This window comes from Chelonia mydas, chromosome 4 (assembly GCF_015237465.2).
Source record: "Chelonia mydas isolate rCheMyd1 chromosome 4, rCheMyd1.pri.v2, whole genome shotgun sequence".
Taxonomy (NCBI): Eukaryota; Metazoa; Chordata; order Testudines; family Cheloniidae; genus Chelonia; species Chelonia mydas.
The window spans coordinates 97,803,936-97,823,885 of NC_057852.1; the positions used below are offsets into that span (position 1 = coordinate 97,803,936).

The window sequence follows — 19,950 nt, forward strand, 5'->3', positions numbered from 1 at the left end:
CCCCCTCATTTTGTTGAAGTAGAGAGGCATGGAAAAGCTCTATTATTGTCTCGTTTGAGCCAGCAGTGGAAAATACTCAATGAGAATTAGCACTTCTGGATGCTTTTGTGCTATGGAATTAAAATTGCATGTATTCATTATGAAAATGAGGAGGAGGAGGAGGAGGAGGAGATGTTTAAGGCTCTACACAGGGGTGGGCAAACTACGGCCTGCAGGCTGGATTGCTGGCCTACGAGCTCCTGCTGGGGAGCTGGGTCTGGGGCTTGCCCCGCTCTGGCGCTCCAGCCGGGGCATTGGATTGTCACGGCATAGCCCTGCTCCGGGGGTGTTCCATGCATAGGAGCCAGAGAAGGGACATGCCACTGCTTCCAGGAGCTGCTTGAGGTAAGTGTAACTCAGAGCCTACACCCCTGAGCCTCTCCTCATCCCCAGCCCCACCCACACCCCCAACCCCAATTTGGTGAGCATTCATGGCCCTCCATACAATTTCTATTCCCCGATGTGGCCCTCAGCCCAAAAACTTTGCCCATCCCTGCTCTATAGTGCCCTTACTGCATTGTTTAGGAACTAAAAGTTCAAAGCATAGGAAAAAATCCCAAAGCCTGATAGACTTTGGGTAAAAGCATATTGGGCTTTCTCCCCCCTCCATTGAATTTCTAGCTCAAGTTTCCTAAGCAGTCTTGTGGAATTGAAGCAATACAGACAGTGGTGTTTAAATTATAATGGCAACCTTTACAATATCCTAACAGTTAGAAAAACTTTAAATAGGTATACCCCAAGGTTCTGAGATTAGTGCGATGTCCTCTTTATTATGCTAAATTTCTGTGGTGTTTACTTCCTTCAGCTATTTGTATTACTTATCCACATCTCCTAGCTATCGACCCCTCCATTAATGAATTGCCTATAAATGAACACACATGGAAGTGGTCACCTCAGAGCTGTAGAGGGAATTCTGTTGTTTCTGCCCTCTCAAATGAAGTGACAAATTGACATATGCAGCCGAGAATGCTGAAACGAAGAGTTGGCACTATTCCCATTTGTGCTGCTGAAGCTGAACAGACTTAATCAATTAAAGTTAAACGCAAGGGTAAAATTGGATTTATTCTGCTTTCAGTAAGTACATTTGTAAACATTTTGTTAATTTTTGTATCACAAAATGGAGAACTGACAACTGCTCCAGTATTAAATTGTTTGGAAAAAATATCCACCAAACTGATAAGGAGCTTCCTTAATGCCCCAACACTCCAGGAGGACCCAATCATTCTGAAAATGAAGAGGAGCAGTTATTCAGTCTTCAAAATAGAGGCTACTGTATCAAACTGACTTTTCAATGCATTAACAATAAATTAATTACTGGTCAATCTTCTAATACGTAACTAACATTATTATAAAACAACCTCTTTCATAGTCAGGATTGATGTTTAAATACAATAGTTGGAGAAGATATGTACTACAACTAAAAAGTGAAATATTAGTCTGCTGCTTATGGTGACAGTTTCTTTTTAAAAGTGCTTAATACACAGTGTAAATCTACAGGACTGTAGGTACAATACACTACTCTCACGTAAGAATAGTTGGTAGCTGAACAGTACTACGCTTTGTCCACTTGAACTACAAACCAATGTGTAGATTCTAGCTAAACATTCTCTCCAAAACTTTCTGGTACCTGAAAATAGAATTGGATGTCAAACAGTGGATCCAAAATGTTAACCAGTATAGTATTTACTGTAAAATAGGGTAAGGAGTGAATTAATGGCAGAAGGTGGTGAGAATTTGGTTGCATTCTTTGAAGACTGAGCATTTCAAGCCAAAACTTGCTACCTGAAGTTGTCAAACAGGACGGCAAGAAGGCACTACAAACCATTAGTTTTGATTCTTATTTATCACACAGATGGGTTCTCAATCTGCTTCAGCCTGTAGCCACTACCATGTGCTTGGTGCTGCACATATTCTTCATCTTTGACTGACTCTAAACTTTGGAGGGCAGGGAATACCATGCAGTTCCCATATAAACAAGCACATTAGTATACTAAGTTTTGTAATTACATAAATATCCATTTTCCCTACAGTTCATCAAACTAGTCACTGTATCTTGGCTCATTTCTTGCATATCTTCCTAGGGTTTGTTCTGGAAGTGGCAGTAGGACTTACTTGAATAAATTCACTGTTCCATTTCTTCTGGGTTGAGGTATGGTGTGCAGTCAGCTATCTTCTTAAGATGGACCATGCTAACTCTTTCTGAACACATTGGACATATATTTTCACTCTGCAACATACTATTTTAAAAGAAATATTTCAGGTCAAATTACATTCCTGACACACATGGTGTTGGGCTTGATGCTGGAATTAGAGGGGAAAATGGTCTGCTATGCAGGTGATCAAACTAGATAATCATAATGATTCTTTCTGGCCTTAAAACCTATCAATTTTAGTAGGTGGGAAGGGGAAAATGACTCCGTTGTAAGATGTCAACTACTGTAGAACCTCAGTTACAAACATGTCCGAAACGGAGGTTGTTTGTAACTCTGAACAAAACGTAATGGTTGTTCTTTCAAAAGTTTACAACTGAACATTGTCTTAATACAGCTTTGGAATTTTACTATACAGAAGAAAAATGCTGCTTTTCCCTTTGTATTTTTTGGTCTGCTGCTGCTAGATTTTGTGCTTCGAAATCAGATGTGGGGTTGACTGGTCAGTTTGTAACTCTGGTGTTTGTAATTCAGTTTCTGTTGTAACTACTTACAATTTGGAAAGAAGGGGTTTCTTGGAGGCTGCTATAGTAAAGCACATAAAGCTCTTGGAAGGCTGTCTAGCCCACTACTGTATTGTGGAGATGGGCTATGTTAGTAATTCTATTTAAAGCTCCAGTCTCACTTGAGAAATCAAACATGCAGTCTTATGGCTATTCAAGTCTGAAAGTAAAATATGCAAATCTAAAAAGAGTCAATTAATAGAATAAAGAGAAAGGGAAGGCTTTCTACTGACAAAGTAGTTTTGTTCAAATGTCAATAATAAGCACTAACTGAGCTGAGGAACTGCTCTTACTTCCCTGTGACTGCCAGTCAGGAGTTATTCCCTTGTTTAAGGCAGAATAGCTGTGGTCAAAGCTCTGCCAAGGTATATTCTTACTCTGGAACCAGGCATTATGGAGAGTGTGTGTTGGGGGGGGCGGGGGAATAGCTGCTTTGGCCCTCTGAATCTCAAGGGGACCACATCGATAGTTGGGGCTCCTCCGGCCAGTATTGGTGTGTTTCTGCACAGCCTCTTGGGGGATGGGAAGGAAAAGTGTTGGGAAGTTGTAGAAACCTATTTCCACCCTTGCTAGTTTCTTTCAAGGGTTACAACACTGCATCAGCGGCTGTTTGTAGCATGCATTCGATACGCCCACCTGGGTTCATGCTAAGGTAGTGCTATGCTGAAAGTGTGGGATAAGGATAAATGATGGGCCATCACAATGAGAGGCTTAATGCTTCTCCTTCCTGTGGAAAAGGGTCTTTGCTATTTTAAAAAAAAAAAATCCTTATTCAGCAGGAAAGATTCCAACTTACTTTTTAAACTCTGAGTGCAGGGCAGGGAAGTCACAATTTGGACAGGCTGTCCAGTCATCATTTACCATATGCCGACCCTGCAGGTGAAAGTTTTTAATGATTTTAAGTGTTTGCGTAATAATCAGCATACTGACTCTTCAGCTCTGCTCCTTTCTGCAGCAGAAGAGCTTAACTCTAAAAAGTTTCATGAGGAACAGTGACACTAACTTGCAATAGTATCAAATACCCTACAGTGTGGCTAGATTTAATGCTACTGTAATTTATTTTCAAGTGATCATTACATGAGATTATAATAATTTGGATACTTCATTTTTGCATCTGTTGCTGTATGAATAGTGCTGTGTATTTTAAGAAGTTATGAAATTCTGCATCTTCTTATTCAGAACATTTTTCTGCTATTTGTAATACTCCCTTCTTCCCCTCTTTTTGGTAGAAGTACAACAAGGGACAATTACCATGACCATTACTGAATTACCATTTTAAGAGTTTATAAACAGCAGTCCCAGATATTTAGCAAAAATTTAGTTTTTTGTTTTTTTTTAATATTGGAGTTTGTTCTAGGTACAAGATTTCACTTGCTAATCATGCATACTGAAGGCATCAGAGCTGTGAGGCCATCTGTTTGCATACCACCTTATCCAACCTGAGATCACAAAGTTGCAGGCAAAGCAGCAGTTTTTGTGATAGTCTGCTTAGAGTGAGATGGCTTCCTTCTTGTGTACACTCTTAATTTAAAAAGGTTCCATAAATATGTAGATGTTACATCTCTGGAACTCTGACATTGTGCACAATTGAAAACACACACCTTTCTTTCCCTTACCATACACCTTATAATTTGACTGTAAAAATTAATTGGTTTCATTACATTTTAGCAATAGTCAGTTATTTTGTGTTCTCATTTAAACAATGGGGATAGAGACTGGACAAACATGTTTGAATCAGTTACAAATTTAGACTAATCTTACTCATAAAAACATTTTAAGAAGGGGGAAGAGGCAGACCTGGTACACAGTGCTAAATCCTAAAGGAAGCATTCTCAAACTGTGCATGTGTGCTGGGAGGAGGGGAATTTGTCATTCAATTAAAAATACTCACAGTTGCAATGCAATATGGAAGATTGTTTTTACATCCAGGGCAGAGGAGTTCGCACTCTGGGAGCAGGAATTCACAGTATGGGCATGGTGTAGTTGGCTCTTCTGCCTCAGATGTGTCTGGTCGTCTAGAAATAAGATATGGATATGAATCAAGTACAAGAACTCCTTCACAAAAGACACCTTATTTCTGTAAAGAGCAAAACATTAATTTTTTTGAGTAATGTACAGTTTCCAGTTAACAATATTTTCTGTCACCTTCCCTCTTCACCAGTTTTCCCTTTGATACTGCACATATTTTCCTTACACTGCCTACCATTGTAAGTGGGCCCTTAATTTGAAGCATTTATTTGCCATTGAGCAATGTTGATCACCGTTTTGAATTCTTAATCTCTCAAATATCCCAGTAACAAATGGTGTATATATATTATGTAATAGCTAATCTTACTCTGTTAGGCACCACTCACTATGATATTTAGGTGTTAAATATTAGAATTTAAGCTTCAGAATTGTAATAGTTGGACTATAGTTTCTGCTCCATGGAGTTGCAGTCCATAGGCTCTTTTTCAGCAAGTATGTATGGTGGTGAGGGATCCTGATCCAGATTCTACTATAAAAATGTTTACATTAGAACTAATATGAAGGCAGTGAGAAGGGACACTTAAAATTAGTTTTCCTAAGTGATTTCTAGATATACTCTGTTATGGAACTTTATAGATAAAAGGCTTTGATCCTCTTCCATAGCACTTTCCGATGTCTCAGCATAATGAGCTTTGAGAATAATTAGAGATTTTCATTAAAATACTTTATAAAATTTGGCAAGGATCAGATTTTGAACCCTGATTATTTTATCCTGCCAGACAGGAGCTATCAGGTGTATTGATCAGAGCAGTCAAAACTCCTCCCACAAGTCTCCGATAGGGTTTTATGAGTATAGCAGAGCCGTTTGGCATGCTGGCTGGGAGATTGTTACAGTGTTTATCCTACATATCTAAAGCTCCTTGCACCTAAAAAGCAGGCAAGGAGCTTTAGATATGTAGGATAAACACACCATCACTATTATCTATACAGTATTATTATACTAGGAAAAAAGGTCTTTGCCTCTAAGAATTTGTGGTCTAAACAGATTACAAAGGGGGAGGGAGAAGGAATTGGAGAGTTTGCCTTTTTAACTTGGTATTTATCCTTGGCCTTGTCTCCCTTTAAATGATTGTCTTTGCGCCATTCTACAAAGTGCACAATAGTGATGCTGAACAACTGCCCATTGAAAATATATAGGAGATATAACAAATATAGGAGAACTACTACGACTTCATAGGTTCAATTCACTATAGACTTCCACACCTGTGCAAAATGGGTGTAAAGCATTGCAGCTGGTTAGGTAGCATTTTACACCCACTTTGCACAGAGGTAAATGACTATAACGCATGCAAGACAATGAAAAATAAGGGCCTCAGTCTTTAGAGGAGTTGGAAATTAACCTCCCAACCTAAGGTAAGGATTAAGGAAAAATATGTAAACGTAGATTTTATGGAGGAAAAATAATGCTACAGCTAAAGTTGTTCTGTTGTCTGCACTTAAATCATATTAGCCTGGCTCACCTGACCATTGCTTCAATCTTCTTTTTGTATTTAAGATCTATTTTATTGCGGTACTCAGGTCTCATCAACATAGCAGCAAAACTGAAAGCTGAGTTTTTTAATCCTGCTCTATGACACTCAATCACTGTTGACGTCAGGATTGGGACAATATCTGCAATGAAACAATGGCAAACATTCATCTACCACTAGCAATGCTAAAAACCTTAGCAAAAGAGCAAACAGGGTTGAGAGGCTTTTGAAGCAATTCTTTACTCAGGGCACAGAGCTACACAGATTTTTGGTACTTGTATTTCCACATAGATATGCAAAGTTTGAAGGGATCTCAAAAGGTCACCTAGTCCATCCCCTTGTGCTGAGCCAGGATTAAGTACAGCTACATCACGTTGTTTAACTTGTTCTTAAACTTCCAGAGACAAGGATTCCACAACCTCCTTAGGGAACCTGTTCCAGTGCTTAATTATCCTTATAAAGGATTTCTTAATATCTAACTTAAATCTCGATTGCTTCTTGTCCTACTGTGGGTGGACATATGACCAGTTGTTTTCCCATACTTTTTATAAACAACCTTTTACCTATTTGAAGACTTACGTTCTCCCCTCTATCTTGTCTTCTCTAGAATAAACATGCCCAGTTCTTTCAACCTTTCCTCACAGGCCATGTTTTCTAAACCTCTTGTTTTTGTTGTGCTCCTCAGGACTCTCTCCAATCAGTTCCCATCTCTCAAAACATGGTGCCCAAAACTGGACACAGTAATACATCTGAGGTCTCACTATTGCTGAATGGAGCAGAACAATTATCTCATGTGTCTTACATAGGACATTCCTGTTAATGTATCCTAGTCATTGGGTTTCCTCTCACTATGGTGCATTTCTGAGACTGAACGTATGACCAAGGGAATCGGTAGATTACCCCCATCTTTCCCAAATATGGTCATGGTTCACCTCTTGCCTTAGCTCTATTCATAGCAAAACATTCACAGTGTCTCTGGACTGATAACTTAGGTAGAGACATCACTGGCTGGGAACTTGGGAGGGAATAGTTGAGTATAATTTCTGTCACAGTGTGTTCAAGAGGGCAGGAGTTAGTGGAGCTGGCCTGTGCTGGTCATGCAGAGCAGCCTACATGTAGCAGATGAAAAGTGAACATGTGGTGTAGACATATGTACTGTCACTACTGGTGTCATATGTGAGAGGATTCTGCATGTAGCCGTTTCTCAAAGAAATTTTACCTTAGGTAACAGTATAAGGCATACCGCAGTAATGTTTAATTACCAAAGCAAAATATGAAATTTTAGAGGTAACCACTATATAACAGCAGCCAAGCATTAGGATCTTGAACTTGCACTGTACTTTGTTCCAAGCAAGGATTGCCCATAATGGTAAGACTCCCTGGCCTTGCAGTACTCTCTCGTACTGAAGATGCAGTACATTTGAAAGAAGACAGATGAGTTTTGTGGCAAGGTCCCAGAGTTGACTCACCAATTACATATGATCTTGAGACTGTGGTTCATGCAACTTAATACTGCAACCATTTAGCAGTTATTATGGTTGAGGGGACACACTTAGCTAGCAGTGTTGCCCTCATCACTGTAAGGCCTTCATACCTACATGCCATGTAGCAAAGCAAGTTTTCCATGGCAGGACAGGTTTAACTTTTACTACATACCTACACTTGTTCAAAGCTATGGACAACAGTAGTACAAGAGGAAAGTATCTGATGCACTGAATAGTTAATTATCTTATGCTTTTTTGTGTGTGGACAGCACTTACGTGAGGGGAACTTGCTGATGTTGTTGGCTACACGAATAAGCATGCGTGCACCCTTCATGTGATCTCCACGTTTGACATGAGTCTGAAATAAAACAAGTGGGTATATTTACACTACAGATTACAGCTACAGCATTTGGAGGATCTGAAACTAGTAAAAGCTTTGGCTACGCTATACTTAGAGCCCTGCGCAGATACAAAAATGTGCATCTGCATCTGCCAGGATCAGCCCGGGATCTGCTAGCCACTTTTTACCTGTATCTGCAGCAACAAGCTGTCTCAAAAGGGCTAGCAGGGGGAGGGGTGTGTGTCTTGCAGGGAAGAGGCAGTGCGAGGGTGCGGACTGGGGGTCAGGGACAGCGCAGAGGGGTGTCGCATTGCGTGCTGCTCCCAGGGGCTCATGAGTGATGGCACAGTGCGAGTGCAGCAGTGCATGTTGCATCACAGTGGAGTGGGGAGCCGGGGTCCCGCCTGCTCCAATCCCCATGGCAGGGGCATGGTGGGGACGCTGGCGCTGCCTGAGGGGCCCAAGCTTCTGGGCAGGAATCGGTGTGGTGAGTGGATGCCACCTAGCCCCAGCCACTGACTGCTGGCCCCAAGCGTGCTGCACCCCCTGGGCTACACAAGTCGGACGCGGTGGGCCAGGCGCCTCAGGTGAGTAGAGCCCTGTGTGGTTCTATCTGCATCCGATCCATCAGCCACAAAAATGGTCCGTGGATATCCGCAGATTTGCAGGGCTCTCTCTATACTATACTTGGTATTGCAGCACAGTTTACTGCTAATCTTTACTAGCGTAGCTTCTCAAGCTTTAGTAACTTTTTCTCCTTTGGGCTTTACCTCTCTAAGCTTTTATTAATTTTAGGTTTTATTAACAACAGTTTATAGCCTGTAGCTGTCCATAAGACTTTTCCATGGACAAATCTCCAAGTTATCAGCAAACCACTTGTGGATTTAAAGGCTGTCTGATCAGATTATTAAGGCATCAAACCATTCTAAAAGATGCTGGGCCAAACTTTCTGTTGGTAACTGCCTGAAAACCTCCACTTCGATACTGCCAAAATAGATACAGAACCAGTAAGGGGAGGCCCACAAACATTTATGGATGGAGACCTCTACGAGGCTCTGACACCTATATGTCTGCCTCACCACTTATTTTCTTTGGGCCATTGGAGGGTGAGATTGTGTGTTTTGGGGGATGCTGTTAAGCCCTCTATCCTCTGAAAGACACGGTGGGTGAGGTATATATGGACCCATTTCTGTTGATGAAAGAGACAAGCTTTTGAGCTACACAGCTCTTCAGGTCTGGTCTTTATCCTCTGGCATTTTTATAGGGCCTCTCTCTTCCCCCTCTGCCCCAACCTGAGGTCTTTCCCAGAGGATGACTCCTTTGGTGCCTCCATTTTCTTATGACCTGTCCTTAAGCCAGCTGAAAGTGCTCCTACTGACTGTTTTTGAGCCTGCCATCTCCTTGCCTAGGTGAGGAAATGGAAAGCCACAGGCAGAGCAATGAAATGTAAGGAAAGAGAGAGGCAGGCTTTAGCAGCCCCACTTATCTCTAGTAATTGTAAAACTACAACCAGATTTTTATGTGATCCCAGTTGCATAGGATAAACCCAAGGACCCGAGACATGTAACAGAAACTCAGGGCTATCCTGAGTAAACCGGAACTTTTGGGACTATGCTATTCAATGGTATAAAATGACTGACAGGCAGCGAGCTCACTGAATGGAAATGGCATATTCTTGTAACTAGTACATTTACCAACTTCCATCTGTATGTACTAACAACAAACATGCCAGCATAATTAATCTACATAGAGCAACCATCTATACAATTTATGTAAGTATTGCATAGAATTTGCTTCATTAAAACACTAATTCTGAATCTGCATTACCTTTACTAAAATATAGCTGTGTAGAATCATAAGATTTGTAGCCATCTCAGAAGGAATTTTAATTTTCTGTGTTTTGAGTTCTGAATACATACTGAAAAGAACATCATGTGCATTTCGGTAGTTTCCTTTAAAAGAAAAAAGTTAATGTAATTTTTCACAACAATGCTCTTACACAGGGGATATAATTAAACTCAATTGTAAGCTTTTCGCTGTAATCTAAGAGCAGAAAATTTGCAAGTCAATTTGTCTAGAAAAATCACAAGCACCTAGATGCCTGCTACAATATCCTAGACAATACTAGTGTGGCGTGGGAAGAAATGTAAAAAGTAGGACATATGTGGAACAGCTCAAAGCACATGTAGATCATGATTTGATATGCTGCTGTCCCCTATTTTAAAAATGGAAGTTGGAACATCCATTACTTTTCCAATAAAGTACAAAGGAGTAGTTTTAGGGCATCCTAGGATGGATTTCCTTTGTTTCTGGACAATGATTATTTCACATCTTATTTCTATAATTAGTTAAATATCGAATACAGTGTGTTATTTAAAGTTTTAATTTAATATCCTTCAAGTGTAGGTCTGTATAGTACTCTGCTAAAGTAAACAGGTGGAAAAAGATTTCACTTCAGATCAATTAAATCTTAAAAGTAGAGCACCACATTTGATTATTTCAGGATCACTGCGATATGTTCAGGTTTAAGGAATTTAGGCAATGAATAATAAAACCTTGAGCCTTTACGTTCCATGCTTACACCATGAGTACAAAACTGTTTCTCGCTGCTGTAGCATAGCAGACCTTTGACACTCAGTGCCAAAGAGTTTGAGATTTTCCAGCCCATTGCAGAGCAGCAGACAGATAGCTGTTAACTTGCCCAAAACGTGATTGTCCTCCTTGTCCCTGAGGCTGCCGTTTTTCTTTTAAAAACATTTCCCTTGACTTATTTTAAATTAAAAGAAAATACAAAGTTATTCTAGGACCGTTGCCTGGACTAGAGCAGGGAGCAGCCAATGGAGGAGATACACTATTTTGCTTCCCAAACCCCTTCCTCATTCATTTTATTTTTTTCTCCCCTCTATCTAAAATCTAACCAACCATTTAGAAAAAACAAGTTGCACAAAAAAAAGAACCTTTGGAAGTCTGTTCTTTTAAAAACAATCATTACAGATGAAACTCCTTCTAAAATCAGTGTTTGATGTAGCTAAGGACTGGAGGATAAGTCCCTAAATTAGAAGCCATGGCTACCAGCAACTGCAATTAAGGAATAGTCTCCATTATGGGGAAAAGTGAAGCTCTGGGTAGTCTCTACTAATAAATCTACTGGGAATGGAATAAAAGAAACTAAGAGACTCTCTCCATGAGTTTCCAGTCTCACTTTCCAAAGGGCTCCACTTACCACTGTCACTGTGGGTACATCTATATTGCAGTTAAAAACCCACAGCTGGCCCATGCCAGCTGACTCAAGCTTGTGCTAAGGGGCTGTTTAATTGTGGTGTAAACATTTTGGCTCAGGTTAGAGTCCAGGCGCTAGGATCTTGTAAAGTGCGAGGGTCTGGCTGCAGCCCAAGCCAGAATGTCTACACTGCATTTAAACAGCCCCTTAGCCAAGGCACGGGCCAGCCACAGGCTTTAATTGCAGTGTATACACCCCTATAAGAGTGCTTTAAACGCATAATGGCAACTTCACACTTCCAAATAAAGTGGATATAAGAGAAAATCGTTAGTGCACACAAGAAGAAGGTCTTTCTAAAATTCATATATGCCCTTCTTTAAGCACACTCCTACAAGCAGTAGTATCTAAAATATTGCTGGGTTGGAAAATGAAATCCTGTTGTCACATCAGTAAAAACAGAATAAAGTAAGAGTATTGAGTGACCTACCTGCAGACTGCTCCTCCCTGGCAATTATTATGGCAGTTCGGGCAGCTTCTCTGTATTGCTTTAGTGCCATGTACAAGCGGAACAGATACTTGGCGTCCTTAATCAGAACAATACAAAAGTAATTTTGCTGACGGAATATATACTGCTGTATCACCTTCTAGAGCTCGACCTCTCTCCATCTCAAGCAAATGTCAAGAGGCAGTTCAGATTTGTCTGTGAACTCTGTGGCTTGGCCATACCCTGTCTGCCTGTGCATGGTGTTCTTTGCCTGTGGCAGTGCAAACAAAACTGTGATTCAGTACTCCTACTTCTTTCATTGCTAAACTAGCTTTTAAAATATTTTGGGGGGGAAGTGGTGTGCAGAAATCTCTCTCCCTTTCTCTCCATCAAGGAGAAATTTTTACTGGACCTCCACCCCTTGATTAAGATTGTTTCTAAACTTCTCCTCAATAAGTCCCAAACTGCTCTTGGATTGAGGAAAAGGTTAGTTTCAGGAAGGAAACTAATCAGGGAAATTTTTCCATTCTTAATAAACAGTACATGAAAATACAGTTGAAAGAGACCCCTCTTTCAGCTGGAATGTAACATTAATGTAAATCTGCTGATATATGAAAACTTCTAAAATATATAATCTGCTTAAAAAAAAGTTGAAGAGAAAGTACCCTGATCATGAGGTGACTAATATTGAAGAAATTGGACACTGATTCAGCTACATTGTTCCAGTAATGTCAGATCTAGTCAATCATTGAAGTTTCTGAAATTTACCTATGGGTTTTATTTCTGCTTTTTGGTATTCTACAGTAAATTTGTAGTGGAGGAGCAATTATGGGGAAAAAATAAAAAGGTATACCACTTGTATCTTACAATAACCTTTTAAATAATTATAATTGAGTTGTAATTAAAACTATTATAGAAAAAGTACTGATGCTAAAATGTTGACCCTGAAATTCTGTTCTGTATGGCCCATTGCAATAGCCCCTAATTCAGTAGAAGATAAAGAACAATGGATTAAAATGACTCCCTTTTTTAAAATAGTACATTTATTAGGGAGACAAACAGCTTACCACTGAAATTACTAATATTTTATCAAAGTAGTTTAAATATCTTTGTACATATGTGCAAGTATGCACTTTCAAGATTTAATTTTTTTATATGCACCTGAATTTGTTTTTTTCCCCTAATTAAAATATTCTATGGTTAAAATTTTCATCCTAGCCTTAGCTGCACCAGCAAAACAACAACAAGGAAGTCTAAGTTGATCAGAATCAGGAAGCCTGCAGGAGAGTGCGTGAGTCCACTGGATTTATCATGAAATAAAAGGAGCAATTTAAGGAGGATAAGGGCAGTGTAGAGAAGTTTAGATGATTTTTTTAAATCAGTCTTCACCACAGAGGAAGTTGGAGAGACCTTCTCTTTTCAGGTAATAAATATGATGTACTATCAGATACCGAGGTATCAAAAAGGTTGTGCTGGAATAAGATGAGAATAAATTAATACCAGATTCTGCCACCCTTACACAAAATGATACCGTACTCTGCCAGAAACACCTTTGAAATCAGCGGTACTTCTCATGGACTAAGATACTATTTTGCTTGACTAAGGGTGATAAAACCCAGCCATTAAAGAGTAATAAGTCACCAGAGTCAGATGGTATACATCCAAGGGTATGTCTACATTACAATTAAACACCTGTGGCTGGCCCATGTCATGTTTAACATGGGTTTTAACTGCAGTGTAGACAGACCCCAAGAGATGAAAAGGAATTTAAGAAATAAGAGGCTGAGCTGCTATGAAAAATATGTAATCATTAAAGTCAGCTACTATACCAGAGGACTAGAGGGTAGCAAAGGTATCAGTCGATCTTTAAAATAGGTGGTAAGGGGTAATCTTAGACATTACAGCCCAGCAAGTCTTACTTCAGTACCAAGAAAATTGAATAATTAAAAAAAACAAAATTCTAGAACACTTAGATGAATGTGATATGATAGCAGCAAATTAGCACAGTTTCGGTAAAGGCAAATCATGCTCTAATAAACTACTAAAATTCTCTAAGTAGCAGCAGCAAATAAAGGATAAGAGAGAACTAGCTGGCAATTTACATGGACTTTCAAAATGCCTTTGAAAAAAAGCCCTCACAAGAGTTTATTAAGGAAACTAAGTAGTCAGGGAATGAGAAGCTAAGTATTTTCATGAATTAGAAATGAAGGACATAAAACAAAGCAGAAGTAAATGATCAATTTTTGTAATGGGAAAAGACTAATCGCAAAGTGTCACAAGGTCTTTGCGAAGGCCAGTGTTATGGATATATTTTTTACTGCACTGGAAAGGGTAGTGAGTAAATGGGTAGAATTTGCAGATGACAACAATATTTAGGTTAGTCAAGAAGGAAGAAAACTGACAAAGGACCCTGACAAAACTAGACAAGTTGGCACAATGACAGCAGATGAAATCAATGCTGACATGCAAGGTATTGCAAATAGGAAAGAATAGTCTGAATTACTTATACACATTGCTGGGTTCTAAATTAACTAAAATCCACTCATCTAAAAAGACCTAGGTAGCATTATAGACAGTTCAACAGAAACCTCTGCCCAATTTGCAGTAGTAATAAAAACAAAAAAGCATTAGGATATATATAGAATGGGACAGAAAATATGATAATGGCATTATGTAAATCAATGGTGTACCCACCCCCAGAATACTGTGTTCAGCATATCTCAAAAAATACATTGTGGAAACAGGGGGAGTTTAGAGAAAGGTGAGAAAATTGTTAAAAGCATGGAGAAACTTCCATATAAGGAAGAGACTGAAAAGATTATGACTCTTCAACTGAGGCAGGAGACAAATAAGAGGGACATGACAGAGGTTAACAAAATAGAGACTTGCATACCCTCTCTCACAACAACAACAAAAATTCAATGGAGATTGAAAAGAGACATGAAAACTGATAATGGGAAATATAATTTTACATAACACATATTTAACCTGAGGAACTCACTTCCACAAAGGCTAATAACTTAATGAGATTTTAAAAAATTAGATATTTATATAGATAATGAAACTATCTACAGTTGCATGAGATATGATAATATATTGTATTAGATGGGACAATGCAATCATTAATTGACTAGCGTTAGGAATAAAATTCTCCTATCATCAGGTTATTACTTAATTGTCCATGACATGGTTTTTTGTACCTTCCTCCAAAACATCATCTGACCACTGTCAGAAGATGGACCACTGTCCTGACCTCGTATAGTGTTTCCTATATCCCTCGCTGTGGATGCAATTAAGGTAACATATCTAAATGACTCAAATTGTGTCTACAAATAATTGAAGATGTAAAAATAAATTGAGTCCAGTTTATTTTAAATATGGTCTTAAATGTTTTCATTTTTATATCGTACGCTTTTTAAAAATTAGAGAAAACAGTTTTAAATAGAAAATATCCTTCTTAGAACTTTTGGAAAACGTATTATTAATATTCAATAGACCATTACTTCCTTTTTATTGGAATTTGGCAACTTTACAGAATTTTGTTTTCAGGGTTGCTTGTTTTCAATTTTTAAAACATTTTTGTATTTAAAAAATAAACACAGAACAGCAGAATCTTGTTAATTAACACTAGGAGATATGCATTATAGTAAGCAAACAACCAGGATATAAATCAAAGATATTGGATCACAATCCTTGTGTCTTAATTCTGACAAGCGTAGTTTAGTATTATATATAATACCTTTATTAATATATTATATTAGAATACAAAGGGTATAAAAACATTTTGTTAAACATAGTAAAGACTTAGTAATGTAACACCTCACTACAGCCTTGTGCTATTAACTCTTTATAGGGAAGTGCAGTAAGACAACCAGGCTGTTGTGAGAATTATCTAGTTTGGGAAGAAGTGAAGAGAGGATTCACAAATTTCTGCCATATGGCTACTTCAATTTAGATTTTATCTTCAGTGAAATAAAGATTCTACCATCTAAAAGATGTTATTCTATAAAAATGTGATTCAGATTGCCTGAGAATTTCAGTGAGGCATTTGCCTCTACACCATAATGAAGTTAAAAATTATTTGTTTTTTTCTTTAATAAGTTACTATGATTTGATAAAGTAAAATGATGTTACTCACTGAGAGAGACTATGGCAGATGGGGTAAAGCATTCAGAAGAACAAGAAAGAGCTTTTAAATGAGGAAAAGAATGCCCTTTATACAAGTTGCAAAACAATGTTAAACATTACAAGTGTATTCACACAGTGCTATGATGTTTTATAAAAAAATTAAACCCTTAGAACTGGTTCTCAAGCTTTTTCATATTGTGGGTCACTTCCAATTCCCCATCCCACACATTCCCTAAGGCAACCAGGTTGCTTGGTTGTGGTTTACAGAAAAAATAGTATAAAGACAGGATGTGACAGTCAGTCCATGTCCCACTGACAGTTTATATCTGTGTACCAGATCTCCCATCACAGCCCTTAAAGTTCTAATCTTTCCAGGTCACTTTGCAATTGGATTCTGTCCTCTTGAGTGTATGTTTCCTTTACAATTTTGGTGTCATCCAAATGTCTGATGAAAGGTAACATTACATCAAAACAGCACCCAACAAAAGACAGATAAAGCAGCTGCTCAAAGTGTAGAGATGTTTTTTTTAAATTAAAAAAAAAATGATGTCACTAAGTGCCCAAAGGACCAAATCCTGGCCCTAGAATACAGCACAGCAAGGAAGAGGCCAGAGCTCTACAACCTCACTATAGAGTTGCAAACCACAACTAGAATTCAGTGGCAACTACATGTCATCTCTACAGCTGTCAAACCCAGCTCCATGCCTACACAGCATAATTTGTGATTCTGAATTTACAGGACTGTGGCAATTACACCATGGAAGCCCTGCAGAGTCTTTCTGATACAATGTATGTATGGGAGCAAGTGCCCTCTGTACTCAGCCACAGAGGATCTTAGAGAACCTGAATTACCCAAAGATTACCACCATCTGATGGCTGTTAGCAATGCTAGTTTATTTTAAAACCTACATGAAAAATAATATGGGCAAAATTCTTTTCTCAGATCCATACTGCAGATCTACACTCCTATATTTTGCTCACGTAGTTGGTGGTTTGCACATGTATGGAAATCAAGGTACTGAAGTAGAGATTGGTTGTGTGGATATGAGAAGAGAATTTCACCTCTGAAGACATTGTAATTTCTCGTCTCTCATCCCTTTACCCTGAAATATATTTGGTATTCTCTGTCTTCCTTTTAACATCAGCCCTATGGCATTAATAAGCAGGATTAACAACATTGGTTAACATAACTAGCCAAGCACACAAATATGATAACTACTACAAAAAAATAGCACATAAAAGGGGAAGACGGACTAGTACAGCCTACTACTGTAGTCTACCAGTTCCAAGTGCCTGCATCTCTACCTGTGGTAGGAGAAGTGACCTATAGACTCCAAAAGAAGCTCTATTTAGTCCTCTTTGTATAAAGGATGCTGGGTATGAAATGGGGTCTCCCAGAAGGGAGATAGAAGCAAAAATCCATAAAGCTCCTGCAGGAATGTAATGGTGGTGTTGGTGGCCTGTGATATACAAGAGGTCAGACCAGAAGGTCTGGTGATCCCTACTGACCTTAAACTCTATGACCTCAGAAAGACTTCCCATAAGTCACAATAAAAAATAAACATCTACAATATTTTATATTCTTAGCGTTAAATAACTGAGTATTCTATATATATAAAGTATGCCATTAAAAACTCAAGATATGGGTTTGCTAATCTTTAGTTTTCCTTTTACCGTAAACGCTTTATGTAGTTGTGTACAGATCACATATGGAATTGTATATCCCGGCACAGTGTAATTAATTTTTTATCTAAGATCAAGTATAGTTAGGGAAACCATACTCCGTATTTGCAGTTGGAATTGACTGTAATAAATCATTTTCAACTTTGAAAATGGTATGATATTAGATAATGAAGTACAAAAATAAAGGGCCAGATTTTCAAAAAAAGCTCAGCTTCCATTTAGGTATCTAAATGAAGTAGCCAGATTTCCAAATAACTACAGAACCCATTGTTCCACATATTAATGGAAGATGCTTCACAGTGAGCCTTTTGAAAATCTGATCATTTAATTTAGGAACTTAAATGGGAGCTGAGCACTTGCTTTTTTTGGATATATAAAAATAGTTCTGGACAATGTACATCTACTAGGTTTCTGAAGGGCAAAAAAATAAAAGAAATCATCCTACAGAACAGAAACTGGAGAAAAAAAGAGTGATAGGAATATAGTACCTTGGGCATACCATCACTCTCCCCCATAAGGTAGTCTATCAGCTGATTAGTTAGTGCTTCATCTTTTGCCTGCCCCACCTATTAAATAAAGACAGAGGAAAAATGTCAACATGCGCCTGAAATACAGGGAAAAAGAATTAGATTTCCCTATAGAAAACCTTTGAACTTAGAGATATTTAAAACATGTATTTACCAGTGTTATATACTCAAAATGCAGTAAAGTAGGTATCTATTTGGTTGATCAGCTTCTCTTTGACATGGTGAATCCATGCTGAAATTCTAACACACTATGGCAAAGATGTCATAAACTACTACCCATTTAACAAGTTTTTAAATTGCATCCATTAAATATTAACAAGACCTTTGGTCTGTCCCAGTGTGGCCATTCTTATGTTCTAGATTTGGAATTACAGATAGATACGTTATTTATATTCCCTTCTTTCAGGACCAGTGCTAAGAAAATTATTTGGGATGGCATCAGGAACTTTTTACCTTAGCCCTTGCTTTTACTCTTTCAGCTTCCTCCTTACATCTATAAGCTATTCAAACTCTGCTAAACACTAGGATGACATCATTACAGTAGAGACACAGATTACTTGAAAAGCAGGCTGAATACTCAATTTCTTAGATTTATCAATGTTTCTTACTGTTTCAATAGCCATTTCTATAGCCATGTTATCTTCTGTGCTTGGACTTTTCAGAAAGTGTTTTAGTGCCTGAAACAAAAATAGAAACACAGGGACATAACAGGTAAATGACATGGTATTTTCTTTAAAAATTTTTTTCCCTATTTTTGAAAAATTAGATTTTAATTCATCTAATTCTGCAGCATCTGGGAAGGAAGGAGAAACATCCTTTGATTACATTAAACTTATGTGATCCCTGAGTACACGTTGAGAGCATTTATGTTGTTTCATGTGAATCTGACGTTAATTGAGTCAAAAAGTAGTGAAAATGACCAATAAGGATGACCACACCGGGGAGTACACAGTCATCAGCTGCTGTCCCAAAAACTGCTGTAGGAAAAATTATACTGATGAAGTCTTTCTGAAGGACTTGCTGGACAGTTACAATCCAGCACACCACCTATACCCACCTCCTTGGTTCCTCCTCACTCCCATGGCCCCATCAGAATTGCAGCAGCATTCACAGCCTAGTCCTGGCACATTTCTTCTCAGCACTGACAGCCAGCAATGAGAGGAGAACTGCTCTATTGGGGCATTACAGAGTGCCGCAACCAAGGGTTAATGGGGCACTGGCTCACTGGGAGAAGCAGGTCACCTACTATGGTCCTACCCTAGCAGTTGGTAATTTTCAAAAATTCGTAACCTTCCTTTTTTGCTCTCAGGACATAAACATTCTGCTTAATATGCAGCAGCTGACACACTCAACTTGTAACCAGTCTATAAGAAATATGCTAATTTGCATACTCTCGTTTAAAAATTGTGTTTCAATAAGCTACAGAATTTAATCAATGAATGAGCTTTTTCTAAAACTGAACATTCAGACAAGCAAGTAAACAGTAACTAAACTATGTTCATGTATCACTTAGAGATATATTATGTCTATGATCCATATGAAGCTTCTACTGCTGTCAATAAGAAATATGTGCATAGCCAAATAACAGCATATATAGCACTCACCCTTTATTCATTTTCTATTTAATGGAAGAAATAATTTCCTCTAAGTTTTGTTGTAGGTAGGACAATAATATTTTTTCTTTTGATTGCATCAATGTGAAATAAGAGGAAGCAGGTAAAAAGCCTATTTTTTTTCTGATCTGTAGGAAGTGTAAAAATCTTGGAATCCAGTGTTATGCACAACCATTGTTATGCACATTTAAATACTGTTGCTGTTTTACAATCTGAATACTA

The 19,950-nt window shown here is 38.4% G+C and overlaps 1 protein-coding gene across 4 annotated transcripts in view; it reads right to left on the reverse strand.

Moving 5' to 3' along the window:
* WDR19 (WD repeat domain 19) overlaps positions 1–19,950 on the reverse strand; it is a 126,316-nt gene that overhangs the window by 17,552 nt on the left and 88,814 nt on the right. For 2 of the 4 annotated variants that reach the window (XM_037897929.2, XM_043544507.1), the window contains exons 28-37: positions 18,724–18,792; positions 18,077–18,154; positions 11,781–11,877; positions 9,901–10,025; positions 8,010–8,091; positions 6,241–6,391; positions 4,644–4,767; positions 3,549–3,625; positions 2,152–2,276; positions 1,082–1,263 (exon numbers count right to left, since the gene is read on the reverse strand). In XM_037897929.2, coding sequence (XP_037753857.1) covers positions 2,162–2,276; positions 3,549–3,625; positions 4,644–4,767; positions 6,241–6,391; positions 8,010–8,091; positions 9,901–10,025; positions 11,781–11,877; positions 18,077–18,154; positions 18,724–18,792 — 918 coding nt within the window. In that variant the 3' untranslated portion in view covers positions 1,082–1,263; positions 2,152–2,161. Of the gene's footprint in view, positions 1–648; positions 902–1,081; positions 1,264–2,151; positions 2,277–3,548; positions 3,626–4,643; positions 4,768–6,240; positions 6,392–8,009; positions 8,092–9,900; positions 10,026–11,780; positions 11,878–18,076; positions 18,155–18,723; positions 18,793–19,950 lie in introns of those variants that run through there. The other 2 variants (XM_043544506.1, XM_037897930.2) reach the window with 2 other exon arrangements.